Here is a 21817-nt window from a genome sequence, read left to right on the forward strand (position 1 = left end):
AAAGACAGCAGATTCACAATTTCTGAAAGATTGAAATCTACATCTGAGACAAGAATATACACAAGGAACAGCCTTATGTAAAGAAGCAGTAGTAAGACTGAGGGTTTTTGTCCTCAGCACTGTAAGCAAGGCAAAAACTCACCCAAAGAAGGTGAGCCATAGCAGTAGCTGGATGTAACACATGCAACCACAGGTGCCAACACAAATGACACCTGTCTGCCAGCAGCAGTTGCTAGGAATTCAGATCTTGAGATATTTAGGCCTTAGCTGGACACAAGAGCAGACACATAACTCATAACTTATGGTTTACCTTGAAGTTTTAAAAATTCTAAATGAGAAAAAGCAAGGAACAAGTTTAGTTCACTTTTTTCTTTCTCCCAAAATGACTTTTGAGAAGACTATAAATTGGGCATTTTAGAGTTACACCAATGCAAAGAAACAAACAGCCAAGTCCTATGGCTCATCACTGGGGGAAAGAAGGTAAAGAAAACTAACTTTCAAGTTAGTCAACCAAGTCATTGGAAATATTAATACAGATATGTCTCAAAGTAGGGCTTATCTAAAGGTTCCTAGGTTAAAAAAGGAAACAAGGCCAGACACCAGCTATACATCATGTACATACAGTCTTAGCACCAGACACAGACACTTTTTCAATATGATCACAAAACTTGCAATTAAAAAAACCCCAAAAAACAAAACCAAAACACAACCCACTCCCCCCTACACCACACCAAAGCAGACTAGCCAGACCTTGCAACTTACATGTCCTCAACAGTAATGTCCTTCAATATTTGGCAATAATCCACATTCCACACAGCCTGATCATCCCAGACTTTAGAAGCCAGCAGAATAGCTCCTAGGACTATCCTCTTCCAGTTACTAGGGCATATGTCAATCTCTGCATAGGTTAAAAGCCTTTCCAAATAAACCTACAAAATGAAAAAAAAACCCAACAGTTTTATGTGTGTAATTGAGGCCTTGAGCTGAGTTCTGAGCAGTAAGCATGCCAGTCTAAATAGCTAAGCCAACTATTTTATCCAATTACTGTTAAGTGTGTCACAACAAATATTAAGGATTACTACTTGCACTTTAGAATCCAAACTTTCAAGAGTTACAAGTTCCATTTTTTATTATAACACAAGAAGTGGATCACAAAGGTATACAATAAAGATAATGAAGAATCAGTTCTAAGCAATGAGCACTGCTGTTTCTGAGAGACACTGCTAGAGTTCTTTCTGTTACCAAATCAGGCAGTCACTGACAGGTTCTCATTTGGGCCTGGGACAGTAAGTCACTTGACATCACACTAGACATGCTTTTGTCACAGTTAAGATTCAGCAACTGTAGCTTAACAGGAAGTGCTAAAAACGGCACTGTGATCTCTAGCCATGGGATGAAGATGCATTAATTGCTGTCTTCCCACAATGAAATGTGTTGTAGTGCTATTTCTGCTTCAACTTGTAAAGAACAGACTTTGTAGATAGCTGAAAGATACCAAAGTCCAAAGCAATGTCTTGATCCTGTATTCATTCTTCCCATGTAATGTCAAATTACAATGATGTTGAATCATCCTTTCCTTCAAAGTTTTCTGCTATTTGACACTCTTGTAATGATCCACCCACTAAGTAATCCGCACTTTTAAAACTGAATATTTATTATTTTCAATGTTCTTTTTCCTAATCTAAGTCCAAGGTCCCAATGAAACCTCAGATCAACTGATGGATGCCAGAAGCTGTTCTACAGGTCTAAAAAGACTTTTTTGTCTAAACAGACCTGTTATACAGGTCTGAGGGCTGGATCAATCTTTATGACTAGGGTCTCCCGTGCTTTGGGTCAGTCCTTTGCTTGCAGCCTTCCTGCAGCCCTCAGCTGTTGCTATAGTAACAGAGCCATCTAGTGGGAAAAGCCACAGCAAAAACAAACTGTTTTCTGTAAATAGTTTGGCTGGCTATATCACCTAGGGTTAGCTATCATCTTACTCTGTCAAAACTGCTTGTTGAAATAGCAAAAACCTCAAACTACTTTCAGAGTTTCAACAGCTCTAACTATCTGTCTTTTAATTACTTATTTCCTTGTTAAAGGAAGTCCTTCAAGTTGAGTTTGCTTAATTGCCACACTGTCTTTTGGTGACAGTTCTCTTCTTCCAGACTGCTTTTCAGAAAGAAGCCACAATGGAGACTTATGTCTAGTATGCAACAAAGTGCAGTTTAAGAGATTATCTACTGCAGTAATTACACAGGTTGTGGTTTTTGTTTCCCTTCATATATTGTATATGTATGCATATATGTGTGTATAAATAATCAGTATCATCGTCAATTTTTTATATACATCTTTCTTTCCAAGACCAAACAACAAACTGTAATGAGATTATTTTCTTACTATTGTTCTTAAGTTCCAAGTACCTCCATGTCACCCAGGCAAAAAAAGATGTAGCCTCTTTGGATTTAATAAAAAAGAAAGTTTGATAGAAAGGCAGCAATAATTCATGGTCAGAATAATGAGAAAGGTCACCTCCTGGAGTTCCTACATACAGTATTGATCTTTGATCCCTTAAGCAGCATTACTTGCACTGTTCTGGCTAATGTGAACTCAAAACTCCCACCTTCCCATCCACACGACTGAAATAAAAGACATCTTTCTGTCTGATCTTATTATACCCCATTGCATATGGTGTCCCACTGTTCTGCCCTTCTTAAGCTTCTTCAGAAAGTTACATATTATGAGACAATGTTTGACTGGACAATTAATTGTTACATGTTCATATATAAAAAAGGTAAGTTCCTTTTTAGTTAACCACTTCTTAACTACTTAGAAATCTTCTCTACTGAACTGACTTGTACAGTATCTTCATTATTAACAAGGTTCATGAGATAAACTATTTACATGTCAGTTCATCTCAGTTTGCTCATCATGGAGACAAAAAAAAGGTCTTCCAAAAGCTCACATTTCAGTGATGGGGCATCTCTTACCAGTGTCACTATTGCACATTCTGCTGTCAGCTGTGCAGCACTGAACAGTGTCCGAACAAACCGGTAGATGTGCTTGTGATCAGGGTCATGTTTGTAGTAGTCATCTGGAACTTCTTCCCGCTGAAAGAAAGTTCTCTGGGTTACTGAAAATCTGTCTTACATAATGCTAACTTTTAAGAACTTATTTCTTTTCACTGAGCAGAAGTGTATATATAACCCCTCCCTGTCACAGGGACGGAACAAAATCATACACTGAAAGACGCCAGCAGCCTTGCAGTATTACAAATATTCCACACAAAACATAATAGCTGTAGCTGGTATGTTTGTTTTGAACACTTTTTTGATATGTAAGGCTAATGGGAAAGAGTATGAACTATTATTATTACAGGTGCTAACTATTGTCTATGGGATATTTTACAGACTAAAAGATCTTTTAAAAATAGGTTTCTCCCTGCAGAGATATATACACACACCAGGGAAACACTGGCTCTTCAAAAGGCAAAATTAAAAGCCTTCACAGATTCCTCTCCCAGCTGAGGAATTGCTGAACAACACATCATTAAATCTGTCGCAGGTAGAACTGGAAGGTAACCTACACTGTCCTCAGAGGACTTGTTCTTGAGAGATTCCAGAAAGACAAAGTTAAACAACAGTTAGATTTAACTTTGGTACGATGCTAAGCTGTTTCTCAATACAGAAGAGAAGAGAAGAAAAGCTTATAAAGAGTCTCTAAAACCAATTCTAAAATGAATGTTTTTGAGAGTTCTGACCCTGTCACCCCAGGCATCCTGATATCCACCACTCTTTCTGGAAGAGTGAAACTTCATGAGCTCCAACTTTATGCACTGGTTCTGCAGGATTGATATTGAACACGTTTCTATCTACAGTCCAAATTAGACCTATGGTACAGTAAAGATACCTGATGAGAACAGCATAGCTGCTTGAAATTAAACAAAGAGTCATAAAGTAAGCAAAGCAGCAGGCATTTTCACATGGCTTTGTAGTTTAAAATAGCCAGATAAGTGTGTCAGGTAAAATGAAGACGGAAGTTAACTTTATACTCTCCACACAGCCTTCTAATACACCAGTAACCAAAGGAGGTTACTTTCTCAAGGGCGGCATACAATATTAGGACTAACATGAGCAGGTTCCCTCTTACATAATTCCTGTGCTATGAGCAGTACAAAAGTTCACCTGAAAGGACATTTTTGCTAACTGAAACTGAGGAGAAAAGGAATGAAATGTATTTGTGACTAAGCCCTGTGATGCTGGTAACTTGAAGTTTGTTACTTCTGCTATTAAGAGTCCACAGAGGCTGGATTTGGACTCCTCCTGATTGAATCATTAGTGGACAAAGTGTTCAGAGACTTATTCTAGCTAATGAACCTTTTTAAAGGAACTGTCGGCACCCAGCCACAACCCCATTGCTATGGAAACTAACAAGTCATTTGTACATTTCCCCTCCAGAAGTATGACACACAGCCATTACTATAGTTCTGTCTGTCTGCTGCAGTACAATAGAAGAGTTTAAGTGTTCCTTTAAGGACACAATGATTTTCCTCTGTTAATACTCATTAAATAGGGAGTGGGTTATGTAAAAGGATCAGAAGATGTCAGGTTGCTAAATAAAGGAAAGAAATTGTCTGATGAAGTCAATGTGAAATGACAGATTCAGGCAGTTAAAACAGTTTTGGACCAGTCTTTTCTCTTAAAGCATCATAGTCCATAAAAGAAGTCTTCTATACAGTTTTTCTCCAGAATTTCATTATTTTTATTGAGTAAAGAGTATTCAAGTGTACAATTCCTAGTACAATGAGTTGTGCTTAAGGATGAAACTGTGACAGAGCTAAAAACTGCTTATTAACAAGCCAAATCTGTGAGACAGATTAAGCTGCACTCAACTCAGGTAAGTCCCAGAGCAAATTGAATTTTTAAAGCCACTAGAGATTTGCTGAATTCATTTGAAGTGAAAAACTAAGTGGTTCCCTAGGACAGTTTTTAAGCTAGAGTATTCAAAAGCTGGACATAAAAAAACACATGCACCACTCTTCAGCTTGTCTATACGACAAGATTTTGCATCCTAAAGATTGTCTGAAAAGGTATACCAGGACCAGTTACATTAAAATAACATGCCAAATGCTCCTAGCTGTAACTGCAAGCAACATGAAGGATATTTGGTTTAAAATTTTGCCTTTCAGGTTTTTTTTAAAGACCAAACTCAGTGTCTGCTACTCTGTGTATATGCTTCACATATTATATTCTCCTGTTTGCAGTCATTTAAAAGGTTAGGCACACTGACCATGTTTTCCTGAATAAACAGGAAAGACTTTTAATTAAGGTAGTATTAAATAAGGTAGTATTAAAAAAAGGGAAGAAAGGGGTCAGATAAAGTTCAGATACAAAATATGCAAGAATCAGCATGTGCTAGCTTCCTATTTATGCTGAAAACACAGGAAACTGAACATACTTTGCAACATTTAGAAAGACTGGGTTCTGTTCATGATCTAGCTGATATCAAAGTTCAGAGGACACTGTCTGCACTGTATTTTATATATGAAGATACAATTTAGTATCAATTTACTTGTGACCTGATACTAAGACATTTTTATGACTTACATCAGATGTTAAAACAAACAAACAAAAAAGTGTGTATTGCTACACATGCAGAAGATAAAGTTAACTTACTGTGAGAGGATGAGATTTTTCATCAAAAATATCCAATGATCTGTCAGAATCTCTACAATGAAAAAATCTGGTTTAGCCACAAGAGTTAATTTGGTAATACGATGCTTCAGTAAAAAAAATCGTATTCATTAAAGAGGATAAGAGATAAAGAGGATAAATGATCTCTAAAAGTCCCTTCCAACCCCTACCATTCTATGATTCTATGATAAAGGGACATATTTTATGGAATCTGGTATGAAATTATGCTGTATTTTTGGAAAGCATTCAATTATGAGGTCTTACATTATAGAAGCTAACCCATGAATAGTTGTCTATGTTTTCATATTATGCTTAGTATAGCTCTCCCTTAAAACATGATGTCTCAGTGACAGCATGTCTTTCAAAAAGGCAGCTCTAATTTTGAAGCACATCCTGTAACTAGCTATAATGGCAACTGTTAATTGTACGTGAGACAGAATGTTTCTTCTCCCATCAAAACTAATCTGTACCTCTGTATTCAGGAAAGGCTAAACAAAGTCCAAAAGCTGATCTGTGGTCAGTTAAGTGTATTTTTCTCACTCCTTCTGTTATGTCTCTATGTCAACAGCATGTGCCATTGGAGGGGCATGACCCTTCTGTATGAGACCACAAGAAGGGTACAGAGACAAAGCAGATAGAGCATATAAACTGCCAGATTTAACTCCTTTAAGTTATACTAGTAGTTACTGAAGTGACTAAGACCATATCCCTGGCTCAAAAAGAAAGTTGTATTTCAGCAAAGAAAAGTTCACTCACCTGTTCTTTATATGGTAGAATATTGCTAATGTTACACTAAAAAAAAACAAAAAACAAAAAACCACAAGACTTAAAGCATATTCTGTGCAAACCATTCTACTATAAAAGCTGTTGTTCAGGGCAAAATGTTCAGAATCAATTATATATTGGTTTCGTCTCACATTCTTGAGAACTGTCTCATTTCTGATGTTTACCTGCCTAAGCACTATCTGGCCAAATCAAATTTGCTAGACAAACTACTTTCATATTCATTGTACAGATATTCATGCCACAAAATACATGTTAAGACATATTTTAACCAAACACCTTCACTGCCTGATCAGGTGACATTTACTGAAAATGTAGACTATTCACAGTTAAAATATAATAAGATTCCTACTTGATGTTACATATGCTGTTGTGGAGATTCTGTTGATGTTTTAACTCTGTGCCTCTGGTTGTCTAATTTAGAGCTTGTTTGAAAAAAAGAGAATAATAAAGACGATATTATGCCAGCATAATCCAAGAAGGAGATAAGAAGAGAACTCAGCCTCTGCTGAGTCAAGTAAGGCAATAGATTTCATATTGACACTTATCTACTGTGGCCAAATTTCATAGTTCATTGGCAGTAACAACAGGAACATTGCCATCACAGGAATTAATCACAGGCAAGCTCTGAGCAGTTGCCAGCTATATACCACTTTAAAATGGCACAAGCACCATCTTTTAGGTTCCTTCTTCCCTAGAAAAGGAGTGACATACTAGATATCTTTGCTTGAAATCAGATTTTAAAGTGACAAATCAACATAGACATTTCCAAACTCTACAGAAGTGTTAAAACAGTAAATTCTTCTAGGCCTGAAGCTACTTTGCCTTCCCTTCCCTTCAAGCACAGTAAAAGTTTTTAATTCTGGGCTGGTAGCATCTATGCGCAAAGAACTGGAAAGCTGGAGCAAGAACCAAAGCCAGTAACATACTGTTATCCACCACTAGAGGGCAGACTAATACCACTGGCAAGTCACAAACACAATCCTGCAAACTTTTCCTGCAACTCAATACGAAATCCATTTCATGTTTTCCCAGACTGAGAGTTTCTGGATTTGGCTTTCAATGTGAAGTCTTTGAGTTCCCCACCCCAATACACACTTCTAATCCCAAAATGTTGACATGCTTCTATGCTGCCTTGGATTCTCAAGTGCACAACAATAACTATTTTTAAGTAACAACAGCGCAGCAGATTTGTAACTAAAAAAGCCAAAAAACTAATTTCAGCAGTCATAATTAACCAGAACTCTGTACCCTTTCCATGACCAACCTGAATAAGCAGTGCTGAGTTCATCTCACTCAAGTGTGCGACTGGCTTTGGAGGAGACAAAACCACCACAAAATCCCAAAGAAACCTTGCAATGCTACTCAGCCCGCTGTTGATAACTGGTTCTTACCACTTTATTGTGCTTCTAAGGTTGGGTTGACTGACAGTGCTGTCATCTATAAATATTGTTGAACACGAGCTGTATTTTTTCGTAAGCTGCCCAGGAGACACCTTAGGTACACAAAAACAAGAAGGAATAGAAATATAGTCAAGAAAAAAGATTCTGTAAGCTTTAGTTTACCACGCTGAATACTGCCTTTACACCTCAAGTAGTTACTGCAGAGGAAGTCTTTATAAATGAATGCACATGCTATGAAAGCTACCCTATAGCCATGAAGGTCCTGAGAATATGCTTTGTCTAAAAGAGGTTTATAATCATCCCTGGTAATATGACATGATATTCTGCTGAAAAGTAATTTTCAGCAGAAATAGCTGCAAATTCACCCAGAACTACTAGAGTTGTTTCCTGAATTTGCAGCTTTTTGAAAAAGCAGCAAGTCCTCTGATTTTCTCAGTTCTCCTCCATTCCATTCTTGACAGTTTACGTCTCAGTCTTCCCTCTCTATGATGTACTTTATTAGATTTCCTTATGACTCCATAATCATTATCTCCTTCACTTTATATCCTATACTTTTACTTTTTCTGGTTATTCAGTATTGCTCCCTGTAAAGACAATTTTGCATTTGGGGTTTTGTCATGTTATATTTTACAGAAAGTGAGCAACATGAGCAATGTCAGGAAGAGGATTCATGTCATTCATGTCTTGTTTAGTATCTGGAATCTGGAAATAAAACACTAGTATTACTCTTATGTTTACTATTTAGAGCTAGCAATATATTCCATCATCTATCCTAATCTTATAGATTACATAATTGTAAGAAATCTTCCGAAAAATACTAAATCAGGCTCCCTTGAGCATTTGTAAAGAATGCCTTGCACTAGAGCTATAATATCATAGAATCATAGAACAGAATTGTTTATGTTGGAAGAGACCTTTAAGATCAAGTCCAACCATTAATCCAGCACTGCCACTTCCACCAATGAGACCACGCCTCCAGGTGCCACACCTACAGGTCTTTTATATACCTCCAGGGATCGTGACTCCACCACCTCCCTGAGCAGCCTGTTCCCAGTGCTTGGCAACCCCTACAGTGAATAAATTTTTCCAGCTATCTAATCTAATCTAAACCTCCCCTGGTGCAACCTGAGATTGTTTCCTCTTTTCCCGTCGCTTGTAGCTTGGGAGAGGAGTCCAACATCCACTTCATCTCAACCTGCTTTCAGGTAGTTGTAGAGAGTGATCCCATATCCCCTCAGCTTCCTCTTCTCCAGCCTAAATGTCCCCAGCTCCCTCAGCCACTCCTCATCAGATTTGTTCTCTAGACCTTTCACCAGCTGTGTTGTCCATCTCTGGACACGCTCCAACACCTCAATGCCCTTCTTGTAGTGAGGGGCCCAGAACTGAACACAGTATTTGAGATGTGGCCTGACTGATGCTGAGTACAAGGGGACAATCACCTCCTTGGTCCTGTTGGCCACACTATTTCTGATACAAGCCAAGATGCCATTGGCCTTCTTGGCCACCTGGGCACACTGCTGGCTGTTGATTAACAGCCCGAGGTCCTTTTATCCTGACGTATAAACTGTCTTGCTTCAGTTTTTCTCTGCAAACTTGATTTTTCATCTTTTGTTCATCTTATCTTAGCCAACCACACACTGTTGTGAACAAAGACACTGCATTCTTGCTTGTTTGTGTTCATCCTAGTGTAAGATAACTATATATATAATAGAGTTGGAATTGAGGGAAGAGTTTTAATCAAGCAATTCAAGATTCACTAGATTCATTTTGCCAGAATATTTTTAAATGCCTTGTCTAAAAACTTGAAAGTCTTTCATATGAAAATGTTGGCATCTTTCACAACTCAATGGCTGCCTGAGAATATCTCCCCTTCCAGACGAAGTTTACTAGCAAAACCAGTCCAATCATACTTCACCTTGGTGCTGGCAGACTAAAGCTGGAACTGTAATTGGAAAAGAAAAAAAGACACTTCCCATAATCATACCAAATACTTGAAATGTCATTATCTTACCAGTAACTTATCAATGGACACTTATACTGCACAGTATTTTTTTAAGCATTGTGTTAATATATTCAGTTCTTAAGCTTTACTAGTCAATAATTTTTTATCCACTTATTAATGACATTGCATCTTTTTTGTTGGGTTTTTTTGGTAAGTGTCAAAACTAACTAATATTTGTGGAAGAAGCTTATACTATACTTTCAGATTTCGAAACTAATGGATGATAGTTTATTTATCACACTGATAATCATGTTTGTTCATCATTCTCTTTTCATGCTGGATACATTTCTTACAAAAGTCCTGCAATTATGCTCAAACAGCAAGTTATTTAAGAGTTGCCATCTCAGCTCAGAAATTAATCCAGTTTTATTTCTGTTAAAAAAAGCCAGTGTAGGCAGTTTGACTGTTTTTCCTTTTACTGTTCTGAAATGCTCAAGGGGGATACAACAAAAAAACCCCATTCTTATTCTTTTGACATCAGCCATTCTATGCTCTGTGATTCTGTGCCTGTTTACATTTTAGACAGGAGAACACAATTCAGTTTTACCTTGTTAAGGAAGACTTGGAACGTGTAGGACTATATACCTAGAACTACTACAGTAGTCTCTTGAATTTGTTCAAATATGCTAATATTATCTATACAGCACAATAATAATTTGTTTTACTTACATGATTGATGTGGTTACTCTTCCTCTTCTCTCGCACTAGAAAGAGGGACAAAGAATATGACTGGAAAGGTTTATAAATACAATTCCAATTTACACTCAATAAAGTCATTCTATGAACCTAATCTTCTGACATACACCAGTATTAAAAGTTAAAAATTTTACTTTAGATGTCTAGGAAAGTAGTCTGAGGAAAAAAAATACTGAATTTTATCAAGCTAGTAAATGACATACTTCCAACTATCCACATGTACACTTAGGAACTACTTTAACCACTGCATTAAGGGAAAAAGGTCTCAGCACTCTGCATCATGAGAAACTTGCTGATTTTAGGGAGTTCAAATAGGCAATGGCCAACAACCAAAAGCAACCACTTAGCAATCAGAAGTAAAATCATCACATCCCCAACCTGGCAAAGACACACAAGGAAGAAGTGAGGTGCCCAGCATTACATATGTGTTCACTCTCCTCCTATTAGACAGCAGAAGGTAAAAAGCACCACTACACAGAAGATGCTGGTACAAGCTATGTCTGTCATATTACTGTAACCATGTTATTTGTGCATTTAAAACTCTTCAGGCTTTCAAAATAACACTGTAAGGTTATAAGGATTCTAAGTTGTGGCAGTAGCTATAATGTCATCCAAGAGGTGTTTGAAATGTGCAGGTCAGATCCTCTGTCTGTTTGAAGACTGACCTTAGAGGCTCCAAAGAAAAGGCCTCCATTTACTTGGTATCATCTCTCTTGTGGAACAATGCTAGTGCTTGTTTCCACTGCTCACAGATTATATGAGCATTGCAAAGTTGATAAAAATTACAATCTTACTGCTTGCCATAAGATTTCAAATAGCAGGACTGCAACTGACAGATCTGTCAAAACAGTTCCACTTTGCTGTGGCAAAGCTATGCCAAGGTAGAAGACACACTGCAGCTTTCCATCAACACATACAATCAAGTGCAATACTGTCTTAGAAAAAAATAGTACTTCAAACAAAAGTAAATTATAAAAGGAACAGAAGCATCTTTAAAATAGTATCTTAAACTCCTTTTTAGTAGCAACTTAAAACAGAATTCTGACAACAGGAAATTTTGATTTGTGCAATAAGGAAATTTTAAACACTTTTAAACAGCATTTTGGAATGCACTGGTTACAGTAATTGTTCAAAACTGTCTTTATTAAGTAAATCAGGGATCTGCAAAGAAACCAAAAATCCTAATACATCCATGTAATTAAAATTATGACTCTTGAATAATATTACTGACATCATTCAAATAGTTTGAAACAATATATTAAAAAACAATTGATATGATGGTTTTAGGCTTATTACTCCTTACAGAAAACTGTCCTTTAATTTTACATATTTTTTACATTTCAAGCAGTTTAAAACAGTCACTGGTCATAAAAAGAACCCGCCACTGTTGAAGCTTGAATTACGTTAGTGAAGAAAGCCTTGCTCCTTCAGACTATTAGTATCCAGACTCTGAAATCTCATGATATTTAAGCATTTAGAAGAATAAATAGTTTTAAGTGTTAAGTAAAACAGCCTACAAACACATTTCCGTGTAAACACACAAACCATTAATCCCTATGCTTTGAAGGAATTAAGGCAATTTCATTCTTCTCAAGCTGTATAATTAAAATAGATATTTTTCAAGTTTTTCCCCCATCTTTTTTAAGTTGAAAAAAAACCCAACTTAGCTTACCATCTGTTTGAGACTTGCTCAGGAAAATTGTGCTTGCTCTGGGATGATCAGATGGATTAGATTCCAAGGCTAAATCTGAAACAGAAAGGACAAAAAACAGAGGAACCTTTAATGGAAGAAGACTACTGCAATGATTGTCATCCAGCCTTAAAGTGCTCATACACAGAGAAAAGATTTGAAACACATAGAATGGGCTGTCACTCTAAAGCAAAACCTTACTTATGCCAAGATAATGACAATTCTGACATTTTCCCCTCTGAAGCAGAGACTGTGGACATATTCCTACTGCCATGAAGTTCTGAAGTAGATTACTGTTTCCATTGAAATGAACTCTGGAAAAGGAGATTGCAGAAAAACAATATGCCTCTTCAAAAGTCTGTATGTGTTAGGGTAGCTGCATGTGGAGCCTGTGCTCAGTACACAGTAGAACGCTAGAACGTTATCAAGAGCATAACTTAAAAAAAAAAAGACACAAGACAGTGCTCGTCTTTCACTCTATGCTTTAAGAATCCAATACTGGAGGAAACAACTGCTGGTCTTATAAAAGAACCTAATAAGGAACTTTTAGAGTGCTGATACATAACAAAACCTGAATCTTAACACTATTGTGTTCTTTTGGAATTTCTAGTAAAACCCAGTACAGCTAATGTATAATTACGGAAGAACAAAGTGATTGCTTTAATCTCCTGTCACAATGAAGATATATTATTCTCTTAGACTAAGATGGCAGTGACTACTAACAAGTTTGTTGATGTAACTGTTAACACCAGGATGAAATTGAGCTGCATTAGCTTTGGCAGAAGAAAGAGCTGTTCTGAGGAAGTTATGCTACAGGCACACTGACTTACATAAACATATGAACTGAATAATCTAGTGCTGTGATCCTGTACATCCTAGAAAGGGCAAATCCGCACACATTTGAATTTGTCATTCTGATCTTCCTCTGTGCTATTCATGTCATGCTAACCATGAAAGCATGCAAGCTTGCAAACTTGAACATTAGTGTTTCAAGGCAGTACACCAATGCAATTGCCACACCCCTAAAAAACAAACTCATCTAAGAATCAGAATCAACTCAATGGAAAAAGAAAACCAACTTAAGAGCTTTTTATGCACTCAACCAACTGAACTCTACTTAAATAGCAGGCAAAGTATGCTGAAACTATGTTGGTACTGGAAGTCTAAACTATGTGAATGTTTTGTGCTACTGCACCTAATCCATGGCACAGCCACAGCCCTCATGCATCAGCAAGTGAATGTAATTGCAGCAGTATATGTGTCCCCAAGTCTTCTCATTCCACATTCCTACTGGCACACAAAATCAGTATCCAGACCTGGATGTTTTCCAAGCACTTGGTTTGCAACATCACTAATCCAGTCCAGTGCTCTGACACTGGTCCAGGATGCAGATTACTGTAATTTTGAACCTTCACTGTAAAGTAAGGTAGCCAATGCCTATTTAGGAACACAAAGGTTGTTCAACCAGGAATTCCCCCTCCACCCCAAAAACGCCAGAGTATGCTATGAAAGCAAACCATCTCAAGCAGTTTTTAAAAGCTAACTTACAAAAACAGTAATTCTATTTCACATTACTCTGCTCATTCACGGCATACAGTAGATACCTGAATTTAATCATGTGGTTAAAATGTAAGAAGTCCTAGTTTAGAAGCCCTAGAATGGAATTTGCCTTACAGCTCATACCTGAGGAACTGGTAATACACATTTGAGTCTCTTAAAAAAAAAAAAAAAAGAATTCCAGCATACAATAGTATCCCATAGTGTCACAATTGAATTACTCTTTGTAACATCTCAACAAAATAGTGTAACTGTTTCAAATTTGGCCACAATCTTCACTAATTTCTAACAGTGATTTAGCAAAATCACTTTTAAGAGACAGTATAGAGACCAACTCTAGTTTCTAATGCTAGCACTCTACTAAAAAAACCCACCAAACCAGATGATACAGACCAAGGAATTCGCTAATAATGGCAAACATTTAACAGCTTTTTAGATTTGAGAAAGGCGTGATTCAGAAGTGGAAGTATTTTGCCAGTTTAACAAATAACTACCATCAACAGGCGAGAGAAGGCTGCAATATACAGATTTAAAACACAGATTATTAGCAAGCTATGAAGCAAACAACTTAGAATTTGAGTTCAGTAGCAACTTTTAGAATAACTCTAATAAGAAACAGAGGGGGAAAAAAAAGCTCAAGGAAGAGATTTATCTGCCTGCACACAATTCGACTCACAACCAAGTGTAACTTCCAATACTTCATCCTGGTAGCACAAATTGAAACCTAAGATATCTAGCCCTAAAAAGGGGTATAGTCTTGGGTAAGTCTTGATTAGGCACTACTACATCAGATGATACAGGACAGAAAGCTCAAGCCTCACAGAACAATAACAGAAAAAGAAAGCAGCATAGTATGGCACAGGTATCATGGAAATTTAAACATGCAGAAAAAAGAATGAGAGAAAAGAGAGAAGTCATGCGATGATATAAAAAGGAAGAAAACAACTCAAAAAACATTTTCATTCTAGAGACTATCAATTCTCTAGAAGTCAAAACACATTTTCTATCAGACCCTCACATGTAGTGATAAAGAGGCAAGAAGATTCCCACCAGAAATTAAGTCTGTGGGAGCAGCACAGCAACACTGCCACACTGCAATGGCCCTCCACCTCTGAGAATTGCGTATTAAAAATAGCCTTGCTCCTTATTTTTCTGCATCTCTCAGTGTCACATTATCTTATTCATAAAGTTGAGATGTCATTGTTACTAAGCAGCAACTCTTCAATAATTTCACTACTTCAGAACACTAAAATATTGCATTTCCTTCAACAATTTTAGTTCCAGCCTTTGCTTTACTAGACAACAGTAACATTTTGGTACAGTCCATCTTTAATGACTTAAAGTGTGAAAGATGCGAGTTTCTTAACATTCTCAATAAAAAATTTTAAATTAAGACAAATTAGACTAATGAATTTGCCAATAAATTTCAGATAGTCTGTTATTCTCAACAGCTTCAAATAAAATGATTTGTCCTTTAAACTATTATTCTGTTTCTACCTCCAAAAACTTTCCTAAAATTATAATTTCTAAATTCAACACGCTTTTTCTACTCCTCACCAGCAACACGTTTTAGTTTTTCCATTTGCCATCTCCTGTAATGTTCCCAGCTACACACAAGTCAATCTGTCCTTTAAATATTTCATGGGTGGCTTCTTCCACAGATTTAGACAGAAAATGAAAGCACTTCCACCTACTGATTACTCATCTTCAACAGAATATATCCCTCTGCCATAACAGGATGGACTCAAAAGGATGCTGTTTACATTAACTAACATAAGCAAATTTGAACACATAAAGGACTGAATGTGTTGTGCAACAAGGTGCTTTCAAACACAACCAGTTCTCAGAATGGAGTATTTTGAGTGAGAATGTTGGTGGAAACTACCTCAACCAACACTTGCATATGCACATTTCGTTCTCTCTTTAAAAATATTCCTAGCTTCACAGAGAAAATAAATTCTAAAAGGAAAACAACTGAAACCGATCCACATAGTTGGCCTTTGTTCTCAGAAATACAGAATCTTTGAGGAGGTTGGAAGAGACCTCTTGAGATCAAGTAATTCAAGTAATTGCCCAAGCAGGGTCAGCTACAGGAGTTTGTCCAGGACTCTTTCAGTCAGGTTTTGAGCATCTCCACAGACAGAGACTTCACAATCTCTCTCGACAACCTGTGCCAGGATTTGACCACCCTCATTGTTAAAAGATTATTTCTATAGATTGTGACATCCTTGTTTTAAAGCTATTTAAAACCTGTCAGTTGTTCTTTATGGCACTACTACAAGAACAGTAATATCATTACCAATACCCAGTACATATCTAAGTGCATTGCAGAAATTACTTCAATATACAACAAGCTCTCTTAATTAAGAAGGAATTATTTGCTTTTTTACACCACACTCTTGAGCTGGGCTCATTTGACAACAAAACGACATTTCAATTTGCTACTAAACCCAGAAGAATTTGGAAAGTAAAAGTGTAGACCATCTACTAAATACTGCGGGCAAGCCAAGGTTTTATGTTATCTATGAATTTCTATGGTTTAAATAAAATCAATACCGTATGAGTGTTCCAAAATTTCTTAAAGTTTAGAAAGACCCAAACTTGCTATCATTGGCCTGCACAGCAAATCTCAATGTGGTCCTACTGCACTCATTCACAGCCCATGTTGGGGAAACATGATAGATCTGTCCCACCCTACACAACACTCAGCCTTTCTCAACTGAGTGAAGCAGAGTAGTTCCATGTGTTTCATGATGTATCTGCCAGGGTTGTAATCACATCTATACATTTTAGCTAGGCAGATGGAACAGATGTCAGGAGTGCCACAAATTCCACAGTGAAGGCAGGACCAATAGAAAGGGACTAACCGCCCCTAGGATTTTATCTTTGAACTAGAAGGAAAATAGTAGATCACAAGATAGATCTTAAGAGTAACTAACATTTTGTTATGTGGTTTTGTACCACATTTAATGTAGTAGCATTTAAAAAGTTAAGCAGAGGAATTAGTTCCATGCTATACACACTTTACTCCCCACACAGACCTTCAGACATACACAATTCACTACCTTGAAAAGCTAAAGTAGAATTCCACAGCTCCAACGTTTTAATTGATATGCCAAAACAAAAATTTCCAATTGTACATACTAAAGATCAGTCAACTTTTATAATCTTAGATCCATGCTGATAATTGCAAGTGTAAAGAAAGTCTTCTCCGTAACAACTTCTCACATGCTCTCTAACTTACCACAAGACATGGTTCAGAAAGAAACACGGGTGAGTACCAGAAATCCCAGCCTCATCTAGTGTTTGCAGTTAATGAAAATAAGATGCACTGTGTGCCAGGTGTCATATGCCACCTGAGGGACTGCATATGTTAAGTTTTTTCTCCTCTTACAATTGCTTGCATTAACACAAACTTCAAATGAAGTCTGAGCTCTCATAAAAGTTAACAGCATCACCAAGTTCTGGGCCATTTTAGGCAGAAGCAAAGCTGTGCCACAGAAACACAGCTCATCCAACACTGTAGAATGCTACCTGGCTAAAGGTTAGTTTTTTGTGTAAGCTATTGAAATAACAGATATTGCCATCACCTGCAAGTGTGATCTTTAGTTTTACTTGCCTGGTTTTACTACACATTTAAATAAATAGCTCTGAGCTTTTTAAGCAAGTTGTGGTTTTGTTTGTCCCTTCAAGTTGAAACGTTACTATGTTTTCAGAAGAAAACTCCATTTTCTAGTGAATGAAATAAAGTACACATTCAAACTCAAGCTATAACGAATGATATAGAAATCTCAAGATGAGCTTGTTGGCAAGGATCTACAGATCCAAAGTCTTGAGTTATTAATGTTTGGTAGAATTTTTCTTCCACTTCCCAGAGTCACTTCTTTCTTCCTACATGTTGAAGAAACGTTGTTAGAAACCTCAATTTAATGTGCAATGTGAAAATGGGAGGAGTAGGTTTGTGTGTTTTATTGGCTCATGCAAGAGTTCAATTCCCGGTTAGTCAGCTTTTCAGTAAGACCTCACCACACCGACCACACTTGAAAGAACAGATACTTCTAGTCACAAAACATCTGTTGCTCTACAACACCTACACTGACAAGTAGGATGGAACAGATCAAGTCTCCTAAAGAAATCCAGAAGAGGAAGGAATCATAGAGGTAAGTTTCCTGGAAATAGTAAAAAAAAATAAATAAAAAGGTCAAGATTAACGTGAATGCAGTTTCCTTGTAAGTTTCACCAAAACCCGCAGGTTAGCCATGTAGTTCCTTTCAATATTTGCATTTCAAGAAAATCTCTCAGTTATAATATCCATTATACTGGATTCTTGAAGAAACACATCAAAACAAATCGGTTTTCCTTCCTATATATATGCTCCATAATAACTATTCTTAAAAACCTAAGGCTTACACAAACTTGCTCACTGCAGAAGTCTTCAAGATTCAGCAAAGAGAAAAGAAGAGGATTCCTTAGCTGTCAGCAATACCCAAGCATAAGAACACAAATACAGGTACAATACTATGGCAATAATTTCTTCTATTTCCAATTCTCAATCTTGTAGATCAATTTCGTCATTGTTCCTGAGGGATTTAGCAATTTGACCATTTCCACTGCAGGCACTTTACGGATCATTTTGTGAAGGCCATGACATTAAGCATCTTAAGCCAAAAACATGGAAGGAGTTTCAGGCTTAGAGAGTGTCAGTTCTTTCACATTGCCAAGATCACAGAGTATCTGTAACTTCCACAAATATATTTGCAATTAATTCCCAGTCAGTTATAGAAGAGAGATATAGAGAGTTCTGGAGAAAGATGAGTGAGTGTAAATTAGGTGAAAAACTCAGTGAATACAAGGAAAAAGGCAAGGGAACACCAGAAAAGGGACCAAAGCATCAGCTGGTTTTCACCCCCAAGTTCCTATTTTTCTAACTAGACGATGTTATTTGTCAGCCTGTGCCACTATAGATCTTCAAATAAAGGGGCACAAAACCCAACACAAGATGGTTAAGCCTTTCCTGTGCTGAAAATTGCTGGCATCAAAAACCTCTCCACCCACATGCTTCAAGTAAGCTGACATTATATGAGAGGAACAAATGAACAGTATTTAGATCTTCTACAAGGAGGTTTATAGAAAACCTGTTGGTGAAAGCAGATGAGAAAATCAATATATTCAAGTATCTATTCATCTTCAACTCTGTTTAATAACTGCAGCACACAGGCAACTTGAAGCTTGTCCCTTTCAACATGGCACAACCTCTACAGACAGGGGACTCCTGCACGAGTGCTTGAAGAGTTATTCTAGGCACTTGTTTGCCTAAGGCCTGTTCAGATAAATCTCACTTATTTCATTCTCCGTTACCTCTCCTCTTCAAAGCCCCCTTGTGTTTGTTTTCCCATCTAACCTCTGCCTGTTGACTATTTCCCTCTCAACACCTCTCCTGATCTGATTTGCTGTTTCTACTCATCTTTCATTGTCTTTTTCCATGTCATCCTCCATTTCCCACTCATCCCACAGTTCTCCAGATGAGGGTATCAGGTAATTTCGGCCTATTGTTCAGGAGGTCAACAATCTTCCCCTTGGGTTCACATGAATCGGGCAAACCTCTGCTCAAGACAGCTGATCTTAGTAAACAGTGGTGGGAGATAACGTTTGCAAATGCAAGTGAGAAAAGCCTGCCAAGTGATCCCTTGGTTTAGTTTTAGCAAAGGATCAAAGAATTTATGAAAAATTAGGTCTATGTTTAAACACTGGGATCTGGTAAGAAAGTCAATCATAGAAGTTCTCTCCCAAATAACCAGGACAAAAAAAAAAAACCAAACACCCAAACCACAAACCAAAACCCCCCCAAAAAAACAAAAAAGACCCACCACAGGAAAAAAGAAAGCAAAAATAAAGGTTAGTAGACACTCCTTTGGGAAAAAAACTAACCAAACAAAATACATAACAACAAAAAACCCACCAAACCTAGTAATCAGCACAGCTCAAATAGCACGTAAAGATGGAAGAGCTGTCCTTTCTAATCCTTGATGGAAAAGCCTTTTTGGTCAACTCAGACTGCTCTGACTTGTTGCTTGCATGCTAAACAAAAGAAGAATTAACTCTAAGCTAACCATTCAACTAGGAGCTTTAGGTTTAACTTTTGATATTTAACATTGACAGTGGGCATGAACCTACTTGGAAGAAATTATGATTTTCAAAGTAATATTTATTTCCATTTACTTAATACAACTTGGCTTGACAAACCACAAATGCAGGCTTAATTCTCATTCTGAAAAAGTGTACACAAGAGGTGATGACTCAGGACCTTGAGAACCAAAAAATACAAAGTCATCCTTTAAATTCTCTTAGCAGTGGATCTGACAATCCTTTCCCATTTGAATTGACTTTTGTTGAAATCTTACACTTTTTGTTTCACAGTATGTTTTATCTCCATCCCACTTAGCACTCCTTTTTTGTCTTACCTAAATACCACTTCATAACCTCCCCATTTTAAGAAAGTGACATTTTTCTTGTTTAATTCTGACCTGAAACAGAGAATCTAAGCAGTGCTGACTGGAAAACAGTGGCTGTTACACAGTGTGCTGGAGAAGCTACAGCATAATCTTCATTTAAGAGCATAGACCTGTCAGGACCACATTCCACTTGCCACAAAAAACCAAGGCAAAACAAAACAAAAAGTCCAAAGCTCAGTTGGTAACTTCTACATTCCTGATACAAGCAAAACAAGTGCAAAAGTATTAAGACAGACCTAAGAACAACAAAGAAAGACAGGTTTTTGAGGAATGAAGCATCTCCATCACATTTGGATGCTAGTTTTCTGATATATTTAACTGTGCTCTTAGAAATTCCTAGAACTGAGCAGCGTATAACAAAAATAGCCATGATGATCCTGACTTTTTTTTTCTCCTGCAGCTTTCTCTTTTCCCCCTGCTAAAGCACTCAATAAAACGCCAGTCAGTAAGTTCTCAGCCTTCCGTTACTGACAGAAGCATCTTAGTTAACCTATTAAACATTAATAAGTTATAGAGGTAATATTTATCCCTCAAATGAAACTGTTGCACTACCTACCACTTACAGCAACAAACCAATGCTCTGTAGTAGTCAACAGCACAGAAACATGTAGGCTGCTGGCATGGTTTGGATATGCAGACAGTTTTTATACCCTAGAATTGAGGGATGGCTATCTAGTATATGCAAGTGCTGCATTTACAGATTTCTTATTTTTATGAAGGTCTTACCACATACCACAGTAAAAGTGATCTTTAGAATAACTCAAAACATATACTGTTTACATAGTTCTAATTTCCATAGCCACAAAAGTAAAATTTGTGATTGATAGCTACATTCTTCCAACTACACGCTTTTATTCACATCTACAAATTCAAAAAATTAAGTACTTCTCTATTTTAAGGCTAGTTTTGACATCTGGATTAATTCACAATTAAGCTTAGTTACTTAGCACTACTGACATTATGACATACTAAAGACTCAAATGCAGCCCTTATTCCTGAGTAGATTTATTTTAGCTTAGGCATTTTTTTCCTGGCCTATGAGACTCTTTAGAGAGTTTAGCTCCTCCTCCCTTAATGAGTATAGGAGAGTTGAGAGATTTAATATCTTCCCACAAAAATAAAGTTTTATTTCTCCTAGATGGCAAATATAATTTCTCCTGCTGCTGTACTGAACAGTTGTCTCAAAGGAGATCCAAGGGGCTATCTGCTCCAGCTCATTTCTGTAACAGTTGCACCATATGGTGCTGTGCAGAACAATGCAAGTTTAATAATTCCATTTCTGAAGGCTTTTTCATACTCTTCTGCAGTCAGTTTCTCTCTGTTAGCAACATTCTTTTTCTTAAGTTCAAGAGGAGTATTGAAGGCCAGTGATAACGATTGTTGCATGCATCATGTGTTAATGTCAGACATGTTATCTTTTTCCAAATGAATATATTTCATAAAGGTGTGGTTATAATTATGAAGAGCAAGACACTTGTTAATGAACCAGATTGCTGTGCTGT

General features: G+C 37.1%; 1 protein-coding gene across 2 annotated transcripts in view; it reads right to left on the reverse strand.

The window, feature by feature from the left end:
* CCNYL1 (cyclin Y like 1) overlaps nucleotides 1–21817 on the reverse strand; it is a 31532-nt gene that overhangs the window by 8239 nt on the left and 1476 nt on the right. For both annotated transcript variants that reach the window (XR_009819228.1, XM_062002012.1), the window contains exons 2-8: nucleotides 12229–12303; nucleotides 10530–10564; nucleotides 7850–7950; nucleotides 6429–6464; nucleotides 5655–5706; nucleotides 2970–3089; nucleotides 763–929 (exon numbers count right to left, since the gene is read on the reverse strand). Coding sequence is in view for 1 of the 2 variants with exons in the window: in XM_062002012.1 (XP_061857996.1) it covers nucleotides 763–929; nucleotides 2970–3089; nucleotides 5655–5706; nucleotides 6429–6464; nucleotides 7850–7950; nucleotides 10530–10564; nucleotides 12229–12303 (586 nt within the window). In the remaining variant the exon portion in view is untranslated. The remainder of the gene's footprint in view (nucleotides 1–762; nucleotides 930–2969; nucleotides 3090–5654; nucleotides 5707–6428; nucleotides 6465–7849; nucleotides 7951–10529; nucleotides 10565–12228; nucleotides 12304–21817) is intronic.

The sequence above is a fragment of the Colius striatus genome, chromosome 9 (assembly GCF_028858725.1).
Source record: "Colius striatus isolate bColStr4 chromosome 9, bColStr4.1.hap1, whole genome shotgun sequence".
NCBI classification, from domain to species: Eukaryota; Metazoa; Chordata; class Aves; order Coliiformes; family Coliidae; genus Colius; species Colius striatus.